This window comes from Ascidiella aspersa, chromosome 1 (genome assembly GCF_963924565.1).
Source record: "Ascidiella aspersa chromosome 1, kaAscAspe10.2, whole genome shotgun sequence".
Lineage (NCBI taxonomy): Eukaryota > Metazoa > Chordata > Ascidiacea > Phlebobranchia > Ascidiidae > Ascidiella > Ascidiella aspersa.
In genome coordinates this window covers 2,970,919-2,989,840 of record NC_139447.1, presented here as the reverse complement: position 1 = coordinate 2,989,840, position 18,922 = coordinate 2,970,919, and the positions used below count along the sequence as shown (strand labels likewise).

The 18,922-nt window shown below is 39.6% G+C and overlaps 2 protein-coding genes across 2 annotated transcripts in view; one reads left to right on the top strand and one right to left on the bottom strand.

Moving 5' to 3' along the window:
* The window catches only part of LOC146166559 (NACHT domain- and WD repeat-containing protein 1-like), a 57,926-nt gene that overhangs the window by 973 nt on the left and 38,031 nt on the right, over positions 1-18,922 (bottom strand). The window lies entirely within an intron of this gene.
* On the top strand, positions 275-18,237 carry LOC146166561 (uncharacterized). Its single transcript, XM_083391052.1, has 16 exons — positions 275-388; positions 1,149-1,340; positions 2,228-2,328; positions 2,933-3,056; positions 4,869-4,994; positions 5,975-6,197; positions 7,038-7,973; positions 9,280-9,470; positions 10,404-10,594; positions 11,404-11,600; positions 12,979-13,124; positions 13,595-13,724; positions 14,928-15,070; positions 16,212-16,384; positions 17,249-17,360; positions 17,818-18,237. Exons 1-16 carry the CDS (start codon positions 275-277, stop codon positions 18,235-18,237), a joined length of 3,519 nt encoding a protein of 1,172 aa, XP_083247178.1.

Genomic DNA, 18,922 nt, shown 5'->3' with positions numbered 1-18,922 from the left:
AAACACAAAATAAGTCTAGACAAATAATTGGCTGCACAAAATACACCAGTTTTGGCTTATTTTTCTGCTTGGAAAAAATATACAGTACAAACCAAATGTTTTGGAGCCGAGAATGACTTGTCTTTTCATTACCTTAGTCACAATCAGCAAGACAATGGCAATTGTGACGTTTCGGGATATAAACATGCCTCCAGTCACAACAAACTTTTAAATTACTCTAAAGAAATTAGTTCTAATTTAAAGATTTTCTTGTTTAAACTAAGGAATTATAATAATGGACGCTGAGCCAACATCACCGCTAACTACCATTCTAGAAGATGAAGGTATGGCCACAACTTTTCAGCAAGGTGCCGAAAACCCAAAACAGCACAAAAGGCCACCGAGAAGAGTAAGAAATTTATGTCAAGATAGTTTTATTTTATTTAGCAATAGTGCCGTTGTGTCTTGGAGATTTTGCTAATGTATTTTATTTGTTCAATAATTTGTTGGATGGTACTATATTGTAACAAACACGCGTAGTTCCGTGTCAAAACTAGAAATAATATAGAAAAACAGTTTCAGTTAGACGAAACTTTCAGAAGCCATTTAAGTTACAGTTTTATGTTGGTTTTACATTACACCAATTAAAAAACTAACTTTTTTTCCTCAAATATGTCAAAATAAACATTGACAAAGTATGCATTTACGAACTATCTGGTGAACTAGCAATTATGACATCGGTTAACAAGCAGCCTAGAAAAAGGCGTTTTTTGAACATAAAAAGTGTTGGACTGTTCTGTGTAGGGTTCTGTTTCGTGATTCAATACCAAATTAAGGCATGATTTTGTTATCCACTAAAAACAGCGTTTTCTACCTAGAATAGCTATTTAAATTCAAGCCCAAAACCACCCGGAGAAAAACGTCCTTTAAGCGTTTTGAGTTAATCTATTTTCTACTTGTTTGAGTATGGCAAAGGAGATGGCCGGATGACCTGTTACAAAAGGACATGACATGGTTAATAAAATATTTTTTTTTATCACAACGGCGTACTTGCAAAAAAGCTTTCCTGACCGTTTCGGCTTACCCTCATTACTGGTTGCAACAAAATTGATTTTCATAACAATCTTAAAGTCCTCCATTACTAACAAAACAAACACTTTCATTTCAAGCAAAAACCACCCACCCGATCCCATTCCCGGCAAACTCTGACGTCACGGGGAAAGTCCCGCATAAGACTCCCCTCAGACAGGGGGGCAATCGCCAAAGAAGACCACAACTCTCTCAATCTCGTCCTGAAAAAGGCGGACTCGTCAACACAACAAGATTCCGCCAACAGACCATCGACGTCCGAGTCATTCAAGGTATGTGCTTTAGTTTTGCGCTGGTTGCTGACTTTTGAGTAAGTATAGCAGAGGCGTAGTTGGAGGTGGCGGTGAAGTGCGTATGTCCATGGGCACAAAGGTCAAGGGGCGGCAAAATGAGGCTTACAAATGCCAGAATGGGGCCGCTTCTTCTTCAAATACAATGTTCTATTAAAATTTGAACTCTTTTTCCGGGTAAAGTAAGGTATATTATGTTAATGTATAGAAAATGTGACATGGAGGAGGGGCGCCAATTTTATAGCTTGCCCCCGGGTGCAAGATACTTTTGCTACGCCTCTGAAGTATAGCACCAAGTAAATACTATATGACAGTGTTGCAAGCAATTGCTTGTTAAAATTAGCTTATTTTGCATTTTGAAATGCAAAACTAACAAGTCTTAGTTCCAGTCATCAGAAAAAGTCAACTTCTCATTAACAAAAATAAAGCGTTCAACTTTAAAAATTGGTAAACTCGTCTTTGTCTTGCCCAGACTGAGCTTAAAAGCCCAATTTTATTTAAAATGTTTGACAAAAACACCTAATTTTAACCCTAGTTATATGACGCAATGATTTAAGTGTATGTCCAGTCATTTGTCCAAAAGACTTACGCCAAGTTAAGTTATTTCAACTGTGACTCAAGGGCACTTAAGCCAAGTAAGTCAAACTCTGCTATATGGACACCATTTATAGATACTTATTTTGGGCTTAAATTGCTCAAAAAAAAGTAGTTTAGATCAGTGTTTTCCGAGAGTTAAAAATACTATTAACTGAATTCTACACATAAAAAAGTAATTGCTATGAGCCCATGATCAAAAAGTAGGTTTTCGGTTACCTCCTGGCCACTAAAAACGTTTATTTTTTTCGAGTAAAATGTATATATTTTTTCAGAACAAACTGCCGCCAATATTTCAGCGCTTTGACGGCGAACAGCAGCATTTTTCAGTGCTCGGACAGGATTTGGCACTTCCTGCATTAAAGACCAACGCCAGGTAAATACTGGTCCAGCTGTACGTTTCTAGAAGCTGGTATGAAACATATCAAGTTGAAAAAAATGCATTCTGACAATTATCCTTTTTTATTAAGCGGTGACTATACATTTCCCGATTATCTGTTATAGAATGGTTAGGAGCAATTGTCTTCATTAATTAATTATATGGGCCGAAAATTTGTTTTCGGGACATATCATGTTTTTGCCTTTAAATGTTTCCGACCGATTTTTTCCGAAGCTTTATAGAATAAGTATAGATCGTAGGATTCTCAAATTTTCAGACAAGACGTAGAATGCTATGTAGGTGGGCATAAGAGGTTTACCAGTCTGCACCCCTGGGGCCTTCGATTAGGGGACAAAAAGCCTAAAGTATTGTGACGTCATCGTTTAAGCTTTCTGGAGCTATCGACTCCCATCTAGTTTATTGGTGTTGTTATGCTGCATTGTGTTGAACACCCGTGTGCCATATTCAGCATGTCTACCAATTTATGTGTAATATGCAAGATCACGTCGTTCGAGCAAAATGTATTACTTTTGCTTATTTGGCGTTTGAAAAATAGTTTAGAGAACAGTTAGCTGTGTGTTTTAAAGTTTTGACCTTACAGAGATGAAGGAAGCGCGTTTAAGTTCAAGCCGATATCAACCCCTGAGCCGTTCGTACTCGGCCCATTGCTGCAAGAACAAATAGAAGATATACTTCACATCCATGCGCTCGGAGTTCCAATAGAGGTAAGTTACAACGAGCACCAACCAAATGGCCAGATTTTTTGTTTTTGCACCCTCTAAACCAGTGCTTTTCAACATTTAAAATTGCCATCCGCACTTTTTTATTTCGGAAAATACCCATCCGCACAAAACAAGCACAGTAAGTTGGCAACCTTTAGTTTTATTTGTGAAATAACAAAGAAAGGGTTTGTGTATTAAAACCGTGTGCCTCAGCCTTGACCGATATAAAATAGACAGATCAATCTGGACCACTGAGAGACTATTAATGCACCTGTAACGCATAGGTGGGCGCATCAGCCTATTTGATTACTATAATACACATAATAAAAATAATAATATGGACCATGTTCATCCGCACATTCATCCGCACGACGTTCGTCATCCGCATTACAATTTTTGTCATCCGCACAAGTGAGTACCATCCCACGGGCTGAAAAGCACTGCTCTAAACTTAACCAACGCTTGTAAAACTTACAAATGTGTTAACTTTCTGAAAAAGCGACGCACAATAATATGTTTTACGTTTTGGAACTAAAAAAGTTAAAGAAAGAAATGTACGGTAGACCAACCTAAATTTTCGAACTTCAATTAAACTCAAATTTCAAAATGTAAGTAGCTACACATCAAGTTACATTAACGGATGATGTTACAAGTGCATATCGAAGTGTCATTTAAATATAAAGTCGATTTACTCGACCTATTTGACTTTGACATTCATTTTCAAGCTAAATAACATCGATTTTTAAAGACTGATTTATTCACAAAATATACTTTATATTCAGTTGGGACTTACTACAAATAACTAATTAGCTTACAAAGAACGGCAGCCGTTTTATGTTATATTGAAAAGTTTGTACCTTATGAGGCTAATATTGTCGGCATTACGTTACACGGTATTATTTGCAATTATTATAGAGTTGCAAGTCGAATAGGACCCAGAAATATCGGGCTAGAGGGCTAGAGGTTTAGGCGTGAATTCACAAGGGACAAGGTACAGTTCTGATTACAACTCTGTTCGACTGAAGCAATGCTCTTTGCCGTTTGACTGCGCTCTATTTAACCTGTAAAAACTCAAACTTATTAAAAACTCCGTACAACCCTCAAATAGAAATTCACAAAGGCACGAAATCAATTAAGGTAAGACGTCACAAATTTACGCCACAACGCGAGCGCCTTCATGCTTTCGCTCAACACTCTTGCGCACCAAAGAAAAAGAGCGTCCCTTATAAAAAAATAAAAAAAATGTTGGTTTAAAAACAAAAAAAAATGTAGGTTTAATTGCCATTTTTATATTTGAAGTAGACGAGACATATTGATCAAATGGCAAACAAGTTGTACGCCGTTAAACAGCTGTATGGTTCCAACTATAAGTTTAGTTTGAAAAAGTCTTGTAATGCTATTATCTGCTTAAACATTCAAATTATAAGACATGCGTTTTAATTACGATACAGCAGCCAGACGCTCGCAAAGCGAAAATAATATTGCAGCATTCCATGAAACGCACATCGTCTTAAGCCTAAACCCTTAATTCGTGTCAACATAAACAGACCTATAAGATTCGCGAGTAGCGCAAAACTTTTTGCATTGACTTATTTGGTGGGCATGATCTGATGAAATCTTAAAAATACAACATATTTCAAGGAAAAAAGTGTTTTGTCACATTTGTGTTATTTACTGACCTAATCTGTATACCTTTCTTATACCCTTTGTTAGTTGTATTCCCTAGCTTTAATCCAGCATACACTTCGGTATATACAGGATTGAAGAGCACTGGACTAAAGTAGGGTTTATTTTACTTTTTTATAACGTTGTCAGATCACATTGAACGTGCATGCGGACTATAGAAGCGGTACGACCCCTGGTGCGAGAGGAATATTCCACTGCCCGAAGTGCTTGGCTCACTGGCAACAGACAGGACTACTGCCTGAAAGCTGTGACGAGGTAAGGAAACATCATCACACAAACCATCTCAGGGTTTTTTACCGGGGTAACCCAAAAACCCAACAGTATTCTACAGAGTTACAAGTAGAGATGTTCGATATTTGATGCTTATTCCGATACCGATAACCGATATATTGGACAAAAGTATCGTGAATGGAAAAGTGAAAAAAAGAAAAATAAATTGGAAGGTTAAAATTTATTCTTTGAAGGGTTGAAACGAAATTGGAAGGTTAAAAGTTATTCTTTGAAGGGTTAAAACGAAATTGGAAGGTTAAAAGTTATTCTTTGAAGGGTTATAACGAAATTGGAAGGTTAAAAGTTATTTTTTCCCGGTTGTTAGGACAAAAATGTTTTAAGGGTCAACAACTATTGCAATAAATGATTAGAATATTGCAAACTTTGTATCTCCGTCTGAATTGATGAACTCAAATCGAGGTAAAGGCATATACTAACTGTGGAATAGATCTATAGAAAGATAGCAGAAGTATTATGGAGCTGTGCCAATGGCAGAACTTTGTAATAAATTTGTAAACTTTTTAGAATTGGCATCGAGGAATTTTGTAGTTTGCGTTACTAGTCCAAAACTGCCCAACCGTTGTATATAGAAATAACCTTAAGGAAGAGCATATAAAAGAAGACCACTTTAGATCTAACAAACACGTAGATTGCCGCAAAATATGCAAGTTTACGTTTAGCGCCCCAATGTAAAAAATCTAACAACAGTAAACCAGACTTTTCTAGTTATGCCCAAATGTCTGGAAACTTCCATCCAAAACGCTCGCGAATGCATCGAAACGCAAAAACCCACTAGCGCAACATGACGGATTTCTATATACGGTAAAAATCAACAACCAGTAAACCAGACTTTCTAGTCATGCCCCAATGTCTGGATTTTAAAATGTTTTATCCAAAACGCTGGTAAATAAATTGCAACACGAAACCGACTAGCGGCAGCCCGACGAATTTATATTTATCGCCAGGTGTCGCGCGTGACCCGCGGGCCAGTTTTCGAGCTTAACATCAGCGAAGCGGCAAAGCTGTTGGCCGCGCTGCAATCTTCCGAGGCTCGTAAGTTCGTGTCCAACGACGACCTCGCCAGCATTCTGCCCCTGCTCAACAGCGCCTCCAGCGACGAGGAGCGGCAAAAGATCGTGAAGGCGTTCGAGAGGGGACGCCACCCGAAAAGCACAAGAGTCACCCTGGGTAAGCCCCTAGTTTCAAATTTGATTCGAGCCGAGCAGTGTTTCATTTGTCAAATTACAATTCAGTCAAACTGCTTTAAGTAAATGTAAAAAACGTTTTTTATGTCTTGTAATATTTTGATTTTAGGTGTTTTCGTATAGTGTTTTTTTGGTATTTTTGACCAATTCATTTAATATGTACTTAAAACCGTTGTTTCTTGTACGAAATATAGTTTTTCGATACAGACTATTGTTTGGATTGCCTGTATTTATTCAATCTTGGCGTTTAACTTTTCGGTCATTAACTTAACTTGCTATTTGTTAACATAGGAAATTAAGAGCAATTTGGAAATAATCTATTTACGTCAATTATTCTAGTTTAGGCACAGTAACTCGCTCACGTGACCCAAACTTTTTTACATTGCAAAACCACTTTTTCTTTCCTAAAATAATGAAGGGGCTCAACCATTTTTAAAGCGGCATATTTGAAAAAAAAAACATGGTACAATAATTAATTACTCTACATAACATTCAAGTCGCTGTTTCCATACTAATAAACACTGCAAATAAACTGTTGAACTATTACAACACGGACGAGCTCATATATAGACCATTAAAAAGCCAATGGATTTAAAAGTTTGCGCGAACCCCTGAAATGTTCCAGATGGACCAAAAGTCTCACCCCGTCCCAGTTTAAGAAGCGCAGTCCTCTAATATTTATCTAGCTCGTCAAATTTGTGCAATTTTAAATTTCGATTTTATGGTGAGGGGTAACCATTGCAAGTCCCAGTATTGGAGGGACTTGAGAGCCCGACCCCAGTTTGAGAACCCTAGGCCTAAAAAAGCCCCACACTTTCCACAGGCCCCAGTTCGCTCACCGAGCTCTCACAACAACATCAAGGAAAGAAAGAGGCGGAAGGAAATCGCAAGTCACGTGACGAGGTCAACCGCAAGGTGGCGCTGCAGGTGGCGCGGACAATGCGCGAAAAGTTCATGACCCTTCCGCACTCCACCACTTCACTTCGCTGCTTGGGTCTGCGCAGCAACGACGGCGCCTTCTACCCGGGATTCTTCGCGCACCAGACGTCACAAACTAGTGACGTCACTCTGGCCGACCTGGCCTTCTCGGCGCGCGGGCGTTTCGACGACGACGGATGCTACCACGCGCACCGTGGCCAGCAGGACCCGCACGTGTTCAGCGACGTGCGATTTCCCACCCTCGGACAGACTATGACGTCACAGACGAGTCGCGCGTTGGCCGCCGACGACCTGGCCTCCAACTTTCGCTTCGTGTTCCAGGACGGCCCGGACGCCCCCCTAGGTGACCTGCTGGCCAGCGGCGTCTGGTTCCGCGATGAACAGCAGGAGAGCTTCTTCCCGGGCACTTACGACTCGAAAGGGAGGTTTATTGCAGCTGGGTGCGTTAACAGGGATGGGTACTTGGTGCCCGGATCCTGTGACAGCCAGTCCTTGTTTGTGCCCTTCTCAGAGCAAGACGAAAACGGGAACAGACTCCAGCAAGCGCGTCCTGCGAGCCAAGCCAGCGAGAAAGTGGTCCTACAGCTCCAGCACACTCCTCGAATCCCGCTCGCATCCGAGATGTCCACTTCATCCTGCTGGAGGTGCGTGCGCGGAGGGGAGGTGGTGTCCGATCCGCGCCTCATCACTGTCCACGTGGAGGAAGAGCCTGGGGACCCGGAAGCGGATGACTACAGCGTGTACGTCGGAGGAGAGCTGGGACCCGACGGAGAGTTTTATCCTTACGGAAAGTACGACGAGGATGGAAGCTTCGTGCCAGGTAGGATGTACGACAATAATTTTTTTTTAATTTTATGGCTTTACCCGATATTTTGGCCATCTGGTCCGACACTAAATGACGTTATTACTATGCATTAATAGAAAAAAACAGAAAATAAAATGTTGTAGGGCATTTTTTCAGGTTAGGGTCTAAATTTGTTTCAGGGTGATAAAGCTTAATTACCTCCAGTTGTTAATCTACAGCTGTTATTATATAAATATATTTTTTAATGTAGAAATAACCACGTTGTATAGCAAATCACGACTAAAATCCTTACGTTAATTTGGGGTCGGATCGCTACCGATTGTTCCGGGGGGTTCCACAACATGGAATCGATAGGATTCTGGAGGTTATAGACGCATTTTGGCATCTGTGGTTATTGTGCCATTTATTTATTGCCCAAAAACTGCGATAACATGCGTTATTCGGAAATCCAAACTAAATTTTACCGACATTTTTGGGCTACGGACAAGTACCGATACTAACAGTTGGCATCGGGTATCGACTCCGATACGATATTATCGGACAAACCTCACTTCAAAGAACACTGGAATATATTATATCAATTTGGTATCGGACCGGCACCGATACCACCCTAATATCGGACAAGTACCGATACTAGCACTTGGCATCGGGTATCGACTCTGATCTGGTATTGTCGAACATCCCAACCCAGCACTACTTTGCCGAATTACATTTCCAAATGTTACATTGCTTCCGCAGCCCTGGTTTTGAGGCCTATATATCGGCCATTATAATCATGGCAATGTGTAACTAAGCGGTGATTTAAAGCTAACATGGCGGCTGGATATTTTAGGACCACCTAAATGCGTAACCCAGAAAGGATCTTTAGACGGCGTGCTTTGATTTAACGTAAGACTTTGGCGAACGATCGAATTTTAAACTTTTATAGATTTCTTATCCAGGAAATTGAAAACATAGTGGGAAGTTGCTCAAATCTACCGAAAGCCCTAAAACAGGGATGTCCAACCTGCGACCCCCTGAAATTTTTGTGCGGCCCGCTAGTCATTTTCACTCTAAGTAGTATTTTGAACCTTTGAATCTTAGCCTAATTAAAAGTGTACCAGTCAGATTTTAGGGGGCACTAATATTATAGTACTGGTATATATATATGTAACTATGAAGGCCCCTTTAGACTACTAGCCATTTTTCGTGAAATATAACTTAATAGGTTGTGCGGCCCATTCAAATATTTGAAGTTGCAATGCGGCCCTTTGCAAAAAAGGTTGAACATCCCTCCCTAAAATAAAACAGGCAATAATAACATTGCGACTTTTAATTCAAGGCGGACCGCCCATCGCCTCCAAACGACCTCTTACTAAAGCCTTCGACAAACAAGTCGCCACAAACGACGCCCACTCGCCCGACTGTTCCGATGCAAGCGACTCTAACGATCAGCAGCAAGCTGATAACGTCACACCTGCTCAAGCGGAACGCGATGACGTGGCGGCCACGAAGTCAGTGACAAAGGCGACTGTGAGTTACGCTTAAGTGTTGTTTTTTGTAAACAGCGTTTTCTTGAAAGAATGTTCGATTTAAGTGTGGAACGCATTAAGAACATCAAAGACTACACAGAAGTAGGGATCATTTTGAACATTTCGGATAAATCTTGACAATTGCTGGAGGTTCTAGTTAGACGTAGCATAAATAACAAAACCCATACAAAAGTAGGAAGCATTTTGAACATTTCGAATAACTCTTTATTCATTTTCAACATCAACAGATGTTTCCAGCTGTTGAAAATGAATAAAGATTTATTGGAAACGTCAAAAATTATACCAACTTCTGTATGGGCTTTCATATTCATTCTACGTCAACTGCAACCTTTAACCATTATTTTAAGATTTATTGGAAACGTCAAAAATTATACCAACTTCTGTATGAGCTTTGATATTCTTGTTACCTGATTTTTGTCGTAGGTACTTTTATTTCAGGGGTTCTTAAACTGGGTGTTTGACCCCTTTGGGGTTCGTGAACTGATATTTTGGGCTCCATAAAGGCGTGATTGAAATATTAGGTTATTCCTTAACAAATGAAAGTTTATTTTGAAAGAACATAGTTTATTAGAAAACAAGGCTTTGTCACATTCTCCTTAAATGTATTAAGACTCCATTTCAGTTTCCTATTGTACATATAATTCAAGATAACTTGAAAATCATTTCTATACAACAATTAAGGCCTTGACAAAATTGCTGTTTCGTGTTTTGCAACAAACAATAACATCCAACCTTTATTGCAAAATCAAACCTCGTTTCTTGAAACACTAAAACATCTACTTTTCCTGAACTTGCTAAACAATAGTAGCGGATCGGCACCGATCCCACCCAGTACTGATACTAACATTCGGCATCGGGTTTCTGCTCCCATCTGATATTATCCAACACTTCTACTCTGATGTTTTATTTCCAGTCTCCAGTTAGAAGTCGAACCGCTCTCGGTTTATCCGATAAGCGCGACAGCAGATCCACTGGGGAACTGGATGAGAGCAGGCGAAGGCGTACGTCGGCGAGCCCAACCAAGCAGAAGAAGAAAACCAGCTTCGGCAATCTCCCGAAAACCAGCTCACGAAACCTCAAATCGCAAGAGAGAATTTACAACAGGTCCAGTCAGTTGTAGAAATATCAAAGCCCGTATAAATGTAGGTTTTGAACCTATCGAAAATTTCTTTATTTATTTTAATTATCTGATACTTCTGTATGGGATTTGATATCCTTACTATGTTAAGACAGCGTTTGTCAACCATGGGTCGCGGCGCAAAATGCGCTTTTTAATTGAACTAATTTTGCTTAGTTGGGCCTAGTAATGACGTCATTTAGTAAATACCGTTAAGTACCAAATTACGTCATTTAGTAAATACCATTAAGTACCAAATGACGTCATTTAGTAAATACCATTAAGTACCAAATGACGTCATTGAGTAAATACCATTAAGTACCAAATGACGTCATTGAGTAAATACCATTAAGTACCAAATGACGTCATTAAGTAAATACCATTAAGTACCAAATGACGTCATTAAGTAAATACCAGGTAACTTTTGCTGGAGTGAAACTCGGGACTTGGGACTCGAGTAAAACTACCCGAGTCTCGAGTCCGACGTGTGTATGCGCAGTGCCAGATTTTAAAACTTGTAAGGCCGCAAACCGTAATTTTAAGTGTAATAGCGAATAGTGGAATATTTTCCTCCCATGTTTTATGATTAGACGAACTATATGACGCCCTATGAGTAGATTACTGTATATCCAGCTTTTTAGTTACCTAAATGGGTGAAATAAAGTCTGTAAAGTCAAAGTTGGACTCGGGCCTCGACGGGACTTGGGAGACCCGACTTTAATTTTGTTCTAAGTCGGACTCGGGTTATTTTTACAAGACTCCGTATCCCTGGTTAGTTACGTCCATCTTCTTCCAGGAGATCGGATGTCTGTCTTCAGCGAACTCCGAGCATCGCTTTCATCCAAGAGAAAAACAGTGGGGAGGTGGGGCCGGCCAGACCCCCTAGCCCCCCCAGCAGCAAGCCCCACGCCACAGAAGTACTCAACCCCACCGTGAAGAACCGAACTGGCAAACCCAGCACCAAACCTGGGGCACTTGCTGAAGCCGCATTGGGCAAGGGGATACTTAAGTTTAAACTGTAAAGATATTGAAAGCTTAAAACACAGTAGTTGTTTCTCGGCTCGGTCTGAGCCTGTGTAGCATGACCGAGGTCGTGAGTTCGAACCTTATGGCACGTTTAGTTTTTTGGCCTTGTTTGCACTATAATCCTGATCAGGCTGACCCATTTCAAAGCACCTTGTGTAATATATTTGTGCGCCGTCGTTGTTGGCCAGTACGAGTCCAGAAGAGCTTGATAACAGAATACACATTGTGCAAATGTACGTTTCAAACACATATCGAAAGCCATTGTGAAGAAATTACATGTTTGATCTATGCAAAACTATTAATTCATGTGGTAAAAAATCCTCTCTGTCCCCTGTTTGACACAAATGTCGGTAAAGGTTAAAGCGGTCCCCACGATAACCGAGGTTATGAGTTCGAACCTCATCGTAGGTAAGTTTTTAGCCTGGTCATGTTAGGACTCAATATCCCCAATTGTTAGAGTGTGTAGTTCCTGGTGTTCTATGGAAAGGTGACTTTGTAGGGATAGATAACAGTTGTTGTATACACGCATGTACGTGGAACGTATGTTTCTATAAAGTTAAACGATTACTACGTTTCACAATTAAAGCTCAAAATATCTGTACATATGGCATCACATTTGTAAGAAATCGGAGAGCCGAAGGTGCAACGAAAAAAAAATTGATTCTTTAAATCTAACTTCTAATCCTAAAAAACGTACTAGAGAAGAGCCACGTCGAATATGTTTTATTCTTGAGTGTTGCTAAAAACTCGTTAAATCTTTAAAATTATTTTTAAAAGTTGAAAATGTCTTTAATAAAAACTATGTCTGGCGTGGCCATACAGCGGCGCACAAACGCCATGCGGCTGTTCGTCTAATTTTATCCAGCTTTTATATTCATGTTGTATTTATTTTTGGCTATGGCTCTTTGAAATTTCAAATCTACAACGACCCGCTGGCAACCCCTAACTGCTTGTCATCTGTATTAGTTAAACATTTCGATGTCCAATACTTGACATATTATTCCGCGACCTGATATTTTGGACAAAAAGTATTGCGATCCTATCCGGTACCAAGTGACGTCATTACTATGCTACATTTGTTATCATACTATTCTTTTACAGTTCAAGATTAAATCGATCTGTTGGGTCGCAAATGATGGCTGAATTTTTTGTTTGAATTCGGTATAGGATCGGCAACGATACCGTCCTTGTATCGGACGAGTATCGATACTGTTCGCATGGAGTATCGGCTCCGATCCGGTATTATCGAACTTACCAAGTTGCACAAACATGTTATAATTTTTCACGACTGTTGGAGAAATTAAAAAGATTTCTCAAAAACAACTTAATAATCTTCTTAATATAGGGACCGCCCAGGGAGGTAGTGCCGCTTCCCAGCTGATGCTGACCGACCAGGCACGTCGGGATTCTATGGCGCTGACATCCTTCACTGCCGAAAAAGTGGGGAGTAGAGACACGCTGGAGAAGCAGCCGGTGGGGAAGCGAAGCAGCGTGAGTCATAAAATTAGCTCGTCATATTTGCATGTCGTGTATTTTGTGTACTAAATGTAACCTTGGTTTCGTATAAGCAAATGGTGGTCTTAAGTAAGGATTTCTATACTTTTGTTCCGTAAACGATACTCGAAAAAAACAAAAAGCTTACTATGTTTAAAAAAGCAAAGTTGTGTAATTAAAACTGTCAATGCTAATTTTTTATGTTGAAAAATTTGCTTTAGGGTTGCTGGTCAGCCCACTATTTTCAACAAATTTACATTCAAAGATAAAAAAACGCAGCGTTGGATAGCATTCCTGAAATTCATACCTAAACCAGGTAGCGGACAAATACGGAACCTAACAACTCGCTTCGGAGATCGACTCCGAACCGACATTAACGGACATCCCTAGACTTAGCTTTCAAAAGAGTTTTTCGATATTTTATGTTTGTTTTTTTGTTTTTTTTTATTCGATATTTTGTGTTTCAGGCATTTGAAGAAATGGGAGCCCCAGTGCGCCCTCAAACGGAAAGTCGCCAGTCGCTTTCTCGCCGCGTGAGTAGCCTCACTAGTGGAAGAGGGACAATAGATAACAGAAGATCGCAAGCAGGGGTAGATGGTGAGGAAAATAAGCACAAAGTGGTAGCGAGAAAGTAGGAAGCGTAGATCTACCCGTAATATTTATCGCCTGAAATGTAGCAGGGATGTAAGCCAAATGTTCTTTGCTGAGGCATAAGACAAGTTTTGTTCATAATTTTTCTAAAAACTGATAATAAATCCAGCACAACAGGTTTCATCAGTGTGCAGTTAACTATAAGAATGTATTTCTCATCATGAAATTTGTGCCAAAATTTAGGGCTAAGTTTCGAAATCCTCCAACAATTTAAACGAAATTTAGAAGAAGTGTTGAAGAGAAAATTTACCTTTGCGCAACAAGGCTTCTTTTGAAAATATGGAATGTATAAAAAAGAAGCTAAGATCTCCCCATAAGAATTCTTGCATTAAATGTAGCCCGGATGTAAGCCAAATGTTCTATGCTGAGTCATAAATATCACTTTTGGTCAAAATTTTTCTAAAAACTATTGAAAAATCCAATTGAGCAGGTTTTATTAGTGTGCAGTTAATTATATACCACTGTATGTCTCACCTTATCTCAATTCAAATAAATTATGTTAACACATAAAATACAATATCTTGAACCGCTTCAAATGAAATGTGTACATAAAATTCTTGAATCTTGAGTCAGACAAAACACGACCCAAGTCTATAGTAGATGGCCTGAACACAGACAAAACGTCGCATTTCAACAAGAAAGTCTAATAATCCACAGTGCCGTAATGACTTAAGTAAATAAATTGACACTAGTCTCTGTTTTTAAAAGATTTGTATTAAACGTAAGTAATTGTTTTTTCAATAACTTGGGTTTAAATCAAGTGTTTTTATCCAACATGTTTCAATAAATTTGTGTTATTTATCTCCATTTTTAAAAAGAATATGTTTTTCAAATAATTGACTTTGACTTTGACTTATTTTACAAATGACCTGACTGTGACTTGACTTAGGCAACCCATAACTTAGACTGGTACTTGACTTATATTTTAAAAATACTTGACTTTGGGACATAATTCCACAAATGACTTCAATTTATTTATTTAAAATAACTATTTTGCAACAACGATAACCCGTATAAAACACACGCAATAAAAAGTACCCGCTTCCGTCTCTTAATCTCAAAGTAAAGGATTTGCCTGTCTTATCAAGTATCTGGTTCGTCTATTAGTTCAACGAACAAGGTTTTTTCCTCATCATATTTCCTTCACAGGAGGATCCAACACCCCTGCATCGGTTGCTAGGCAACGCGAGATCGAGCGGAAGACTCGTAAGGAGAAGGCGGAGGTGAAGGCAAAGTACCAGAACGCCGCGCACCACAGTTCCGTGTCCGGGACAGCACCCGAACCAGAACAGGTAAATCCCCGCCATCGAGAACGAAAATAATAAAAGCCGGATTTTTTTAATTTTTTTAGTGTGATTTTTGATAATTTAAATTAGTGTTTTTCAGCCCAGTGGTCGCGACCCAAAATTTGGCCGACATTTATTTCGTCTGGGTCGCCGGCTGTGGTAGCTCACTTGGTTAGATTTTTGATTGAAACAGGTTCTAAGAAAGATTTCTTCAAACTTGTAAAAAAAATGCGGAAGCAAAACGAAGACATGGATTATATTATTAAATTCGAACTTGTTTATGCAAATCTATTTTTCGTTTACTTACAAAAATTTCAGTGTAGAGAATTTCGACGCCAAAGCTTCGCTGTTTTAATTAGGTTTAGTATTTTGTTGGCCGCGAAAAAGGTTGAGAATTTTTTTCTTAGAAGTTTGACCTGAACATGTTTTTTTGAAGGGGAGATAAATTTCAGTTAACTTTTCAAGGTCACGCACGGTGGCAAAGCTGGGCGTAATTCTTTGCTTTTTTGCATAAAACTACGAATAATAACTTTCCAACGTCGGCAATACAATACTCAAGCATGCTCCTCCAACACAACGAAATTCAGGCAACAAAACTCATTTTTCTGCTATTTCAAAAACGGCCTCAAATTAAAATTTCTGAGTTTTGCATAATTCAACAAGCATTTCGAAATCGGTTTAAAACAGCTTCATGAGGTGCTTGTAGGCTATTTGCCCGGATCACAGTTTCACGCTTGCACCCGTTAGTGATTATATGTCGATTTGATCTACTTTACTTTAGCGTCCGGATTTTCCAAGTACATATTGTCTACATATAATCCAAGCTATATTCCAAAATTTTTTACCGTATTTTGTTTTAATATCCCTGGTTTCTGCACAATTAATCAATATCCCAGGTTTCTGCACAATTAATCAATATCCCAGGTTTCTGCACAATTAATCAATATCCCAGGTTTCTGCACAATTAATCAATATCCCAGGTTTCTGCAAATCAATATCCCAGGTTTCTGCACAATTAATCAATATCCCAGGTTTAAGAGTTGAACGCATTTGGTAAAAAAGTAAGGCAACTAATTGCTTCAGATTCAACAAGGGACCTCTTTTATTTACACTGCGGCAAGTTTTAACATGGCCCCTTTGCTTGCAGCTAACTCTGGGGGGAACGAAGCCGAGTAGGAGCGGCCTGGCGACCCGGGACGCTTCCAAGCGGAACCTGGACGGCACCGAGAGCGCCACAAGCGCCCAGCGTCTCCCCCGGATGCGCCAGACCAGAGGGGAAACACCGGGAACGGGGGCACCGGGCCAGACTACGTCATCAAGGTAAAAATGCGACGAAAATCGTCTGTTGTTAAAAACTACTGTAGGAAGTTAATGGAAAGGCAAAAGCGATAATTTGCGATAAAATTACATGTTTTTTGTTTTCAAGCATTTTAGTGATAACTCATTCCATAATATTCCCAATAATGATAAAACCTTTTTTAAATTGCAACCAAAATCCATGCATTGTGCTCCAAACTAAATTACATGAGACGTTGGTAAATAGCCAAGTCCGATATTTTATATCAGTTCGGAGCTGATACCCGATACTAAATCTTAGTATAAAGGTCCTCGGCGATTCTAGTTGGTATTGATATTAATTTAAAAACTTAAAACTGTATTGTTGAAAACGTGAGTATATAGAAATTGTAGAAAAAGGAAAACCTGCGGACCTGTGTTTAAAACGGAATAAGGTCACATAACTCTTAATGGAATATTGGGCCTCTGATAAACTATAGCAGGGGTGGTGAACCATTTGGAGACCAAGAGTCACATTTCTTACTTGGCTTACTACAAATGCCACACCTTACAAACATGGGGAGAGATGTCACCATGTTTCCTTGTAACTTTCATACACACCTTTGCTCAGCTGGGTTTGTTATAAATGTTACACACTACAAATACTGTGCATGCTGAAATTCGAGAATTGACACTGGTCATCCTAAAAAAGACTCAAACACATCAGCGTAAGAGTCGCAAAAAGTGGTTACAGGGCCGCATATGGTTTGACAAAGACAGCCAGTAAACTTACTGTAATGTCGGACTTAAATGTGCTCAAAATGTTGCTTAAGGGCACACAACTAAACATTGTTTCAACAAATCGACTTAAAACCCACATTGACCCCGTCTTTGCATTGTGTTTTGCAGATCGATGATTAAAAAGTCGACTCGAAGGTTTCGCAACGAGAGCTCTACCACTGGAGGCGCCAATGTGTCGCAACAAGACCTCACAAACGCAAGCAATATGAGCCTTAGTGAAGTAAGCAACTAACATAAACGGTTGACATATTCCTTGCAGCAGCAAAGACTCAAATGAAATTATTGCGAGCAAACCTCGTTTTTCAGATGAAAAAGATGCGTCATCTGTTAACTTTTAACACCGAGCAATAAAAGTATTTTTACTGTAATTGAACAAGACACTAACACCATTTTAATACACCGCCTTTAAACGAGAAAAACGTCCAAACGGCATAAAATTACCATTTCGCTTTACCGCGAGCTGGCTCTAGCTATTTTTGTATGCTAAAATAAAGGTAAAAAAAACATGCGCCTGTATCTTTACCCCACAGTGTTGCCAGCATTATTTTACTTTAAATGGACAAAGCACTGACCCCACTTAAAAACACAGCCTTCAAAGAAAAACGCTACTCTAAGCGGTAAAAATCACCAATACGCTTTACCGCGGGCTGTCGCTAACGAGCAGCCTTATTTCCCAGATGAAAAAAGCAGCTCACCAGATTCAGCGCGACGAGAAAAAGACGGGAGCGGAAGACTTGGAGGATGAAGGAGACGAGGAGGACTTTGACTTCTCGGATCTCTCGAGCGTGAGTAGCGAGGGGAGTTCAGGGGGAAAGCACTCCAGCAAGAAGAGCAACTTCTTCCCGATCCTGGACGGCTTCTCAATCCTCAACTTCACAGAGAACTTCCGATTCTCCTACTTCGCTGTTCCTGCTTACATTAAGGAGCATAACCAGAAGATGAGGACGGGAGTCATCAAGCTCCCGGTGATCGCAACTTCCTCCTCCAAGAAGAAGAAGAAAAACAGTGGGAAGAGCAAGGAGCAGGAGGGAAGAAAGTCCAGGGGAGCTTCCAACAACCTCCTTAAGAGGATTGAGAAGCTAAACAAGATGGAGTAGCAGGGACTCCCCTACAGGGGCTTTCCCGATCGACAAACCTCGAAATTGTGAAAAGTTAGCGTCAAAAAAAGGTCTTACAATCGCAACCCGCAAAAATCGAACAAAATCAGCGCCGTAAAGCTCAAATTTGTGGTAAACCAGGCTAATACGAATCAGTTTTCGTGTTAAGCCTATAAAAATTGACAAAATGCTTTAAAAAACATCGAAAAATGTGCAAAGTTAAGTAAGCCTAGGCAAAGCACGTAGGTCTATCGCACTCCTACAATTGAAACCCGCAAAAAGCAAACAAACTTAGCGCCGTAAAGCTCAAATTTATCAAAAAAAACAGCTTGATCATCATCGGTTATGGTGTTGAGCCAATAAAGTATACAAAGTGTTTTAAAACACTCGAAAAATGTGCAATTCTAAGTTAGTGTGGGCGAAGCTAGTATAGGTTCATCGCGCTAGCAAAAAACAAACAAAGCGTGGTACTAGGCAACTAAAATATATCCACAACCACCTTTTTTCCATCAGTTTATCGTATTAAGCACATGTAAATACACAAATTGCATTAAAAACTTGTAAGTTATGCATATCAAAATGACCTTCGGTGACAATAACTATAAAATGCGACAATAAAGTGTGTTTCAAACCTTTACTTTAACTAAACAAAACTGTTTACCGAAAGCAATCAAGTAACTTTAAC

What these genes read in the sequence shown, in the direction of transcription:
- LOC146166561 (XM_083391052.1), top strand. Translation starts at nt 275, where the DNA reads ATGGACGCTGAGCCAACATCACCGCTAACTACCATTCTAGAAGATGAA. An exon ending in CAAGAGAGAATTTACAACAG is followed by an intron (nt 10,595 to 11,403) that starts GTCCAGTCAGTT and finishes ATCTTCTTCCAG; the next exon opens with GAGATCGGATGTCTGTCTTC. An exon ending in GGCCAGACTACGTCATCAAG is followed by an intron (nt 16,385 to 17,248) that starts GTAAAAATGCGA and finishes TGTGTTTTGCAG; the next exon opens with ATCGATGATTAAAAAGTCGA.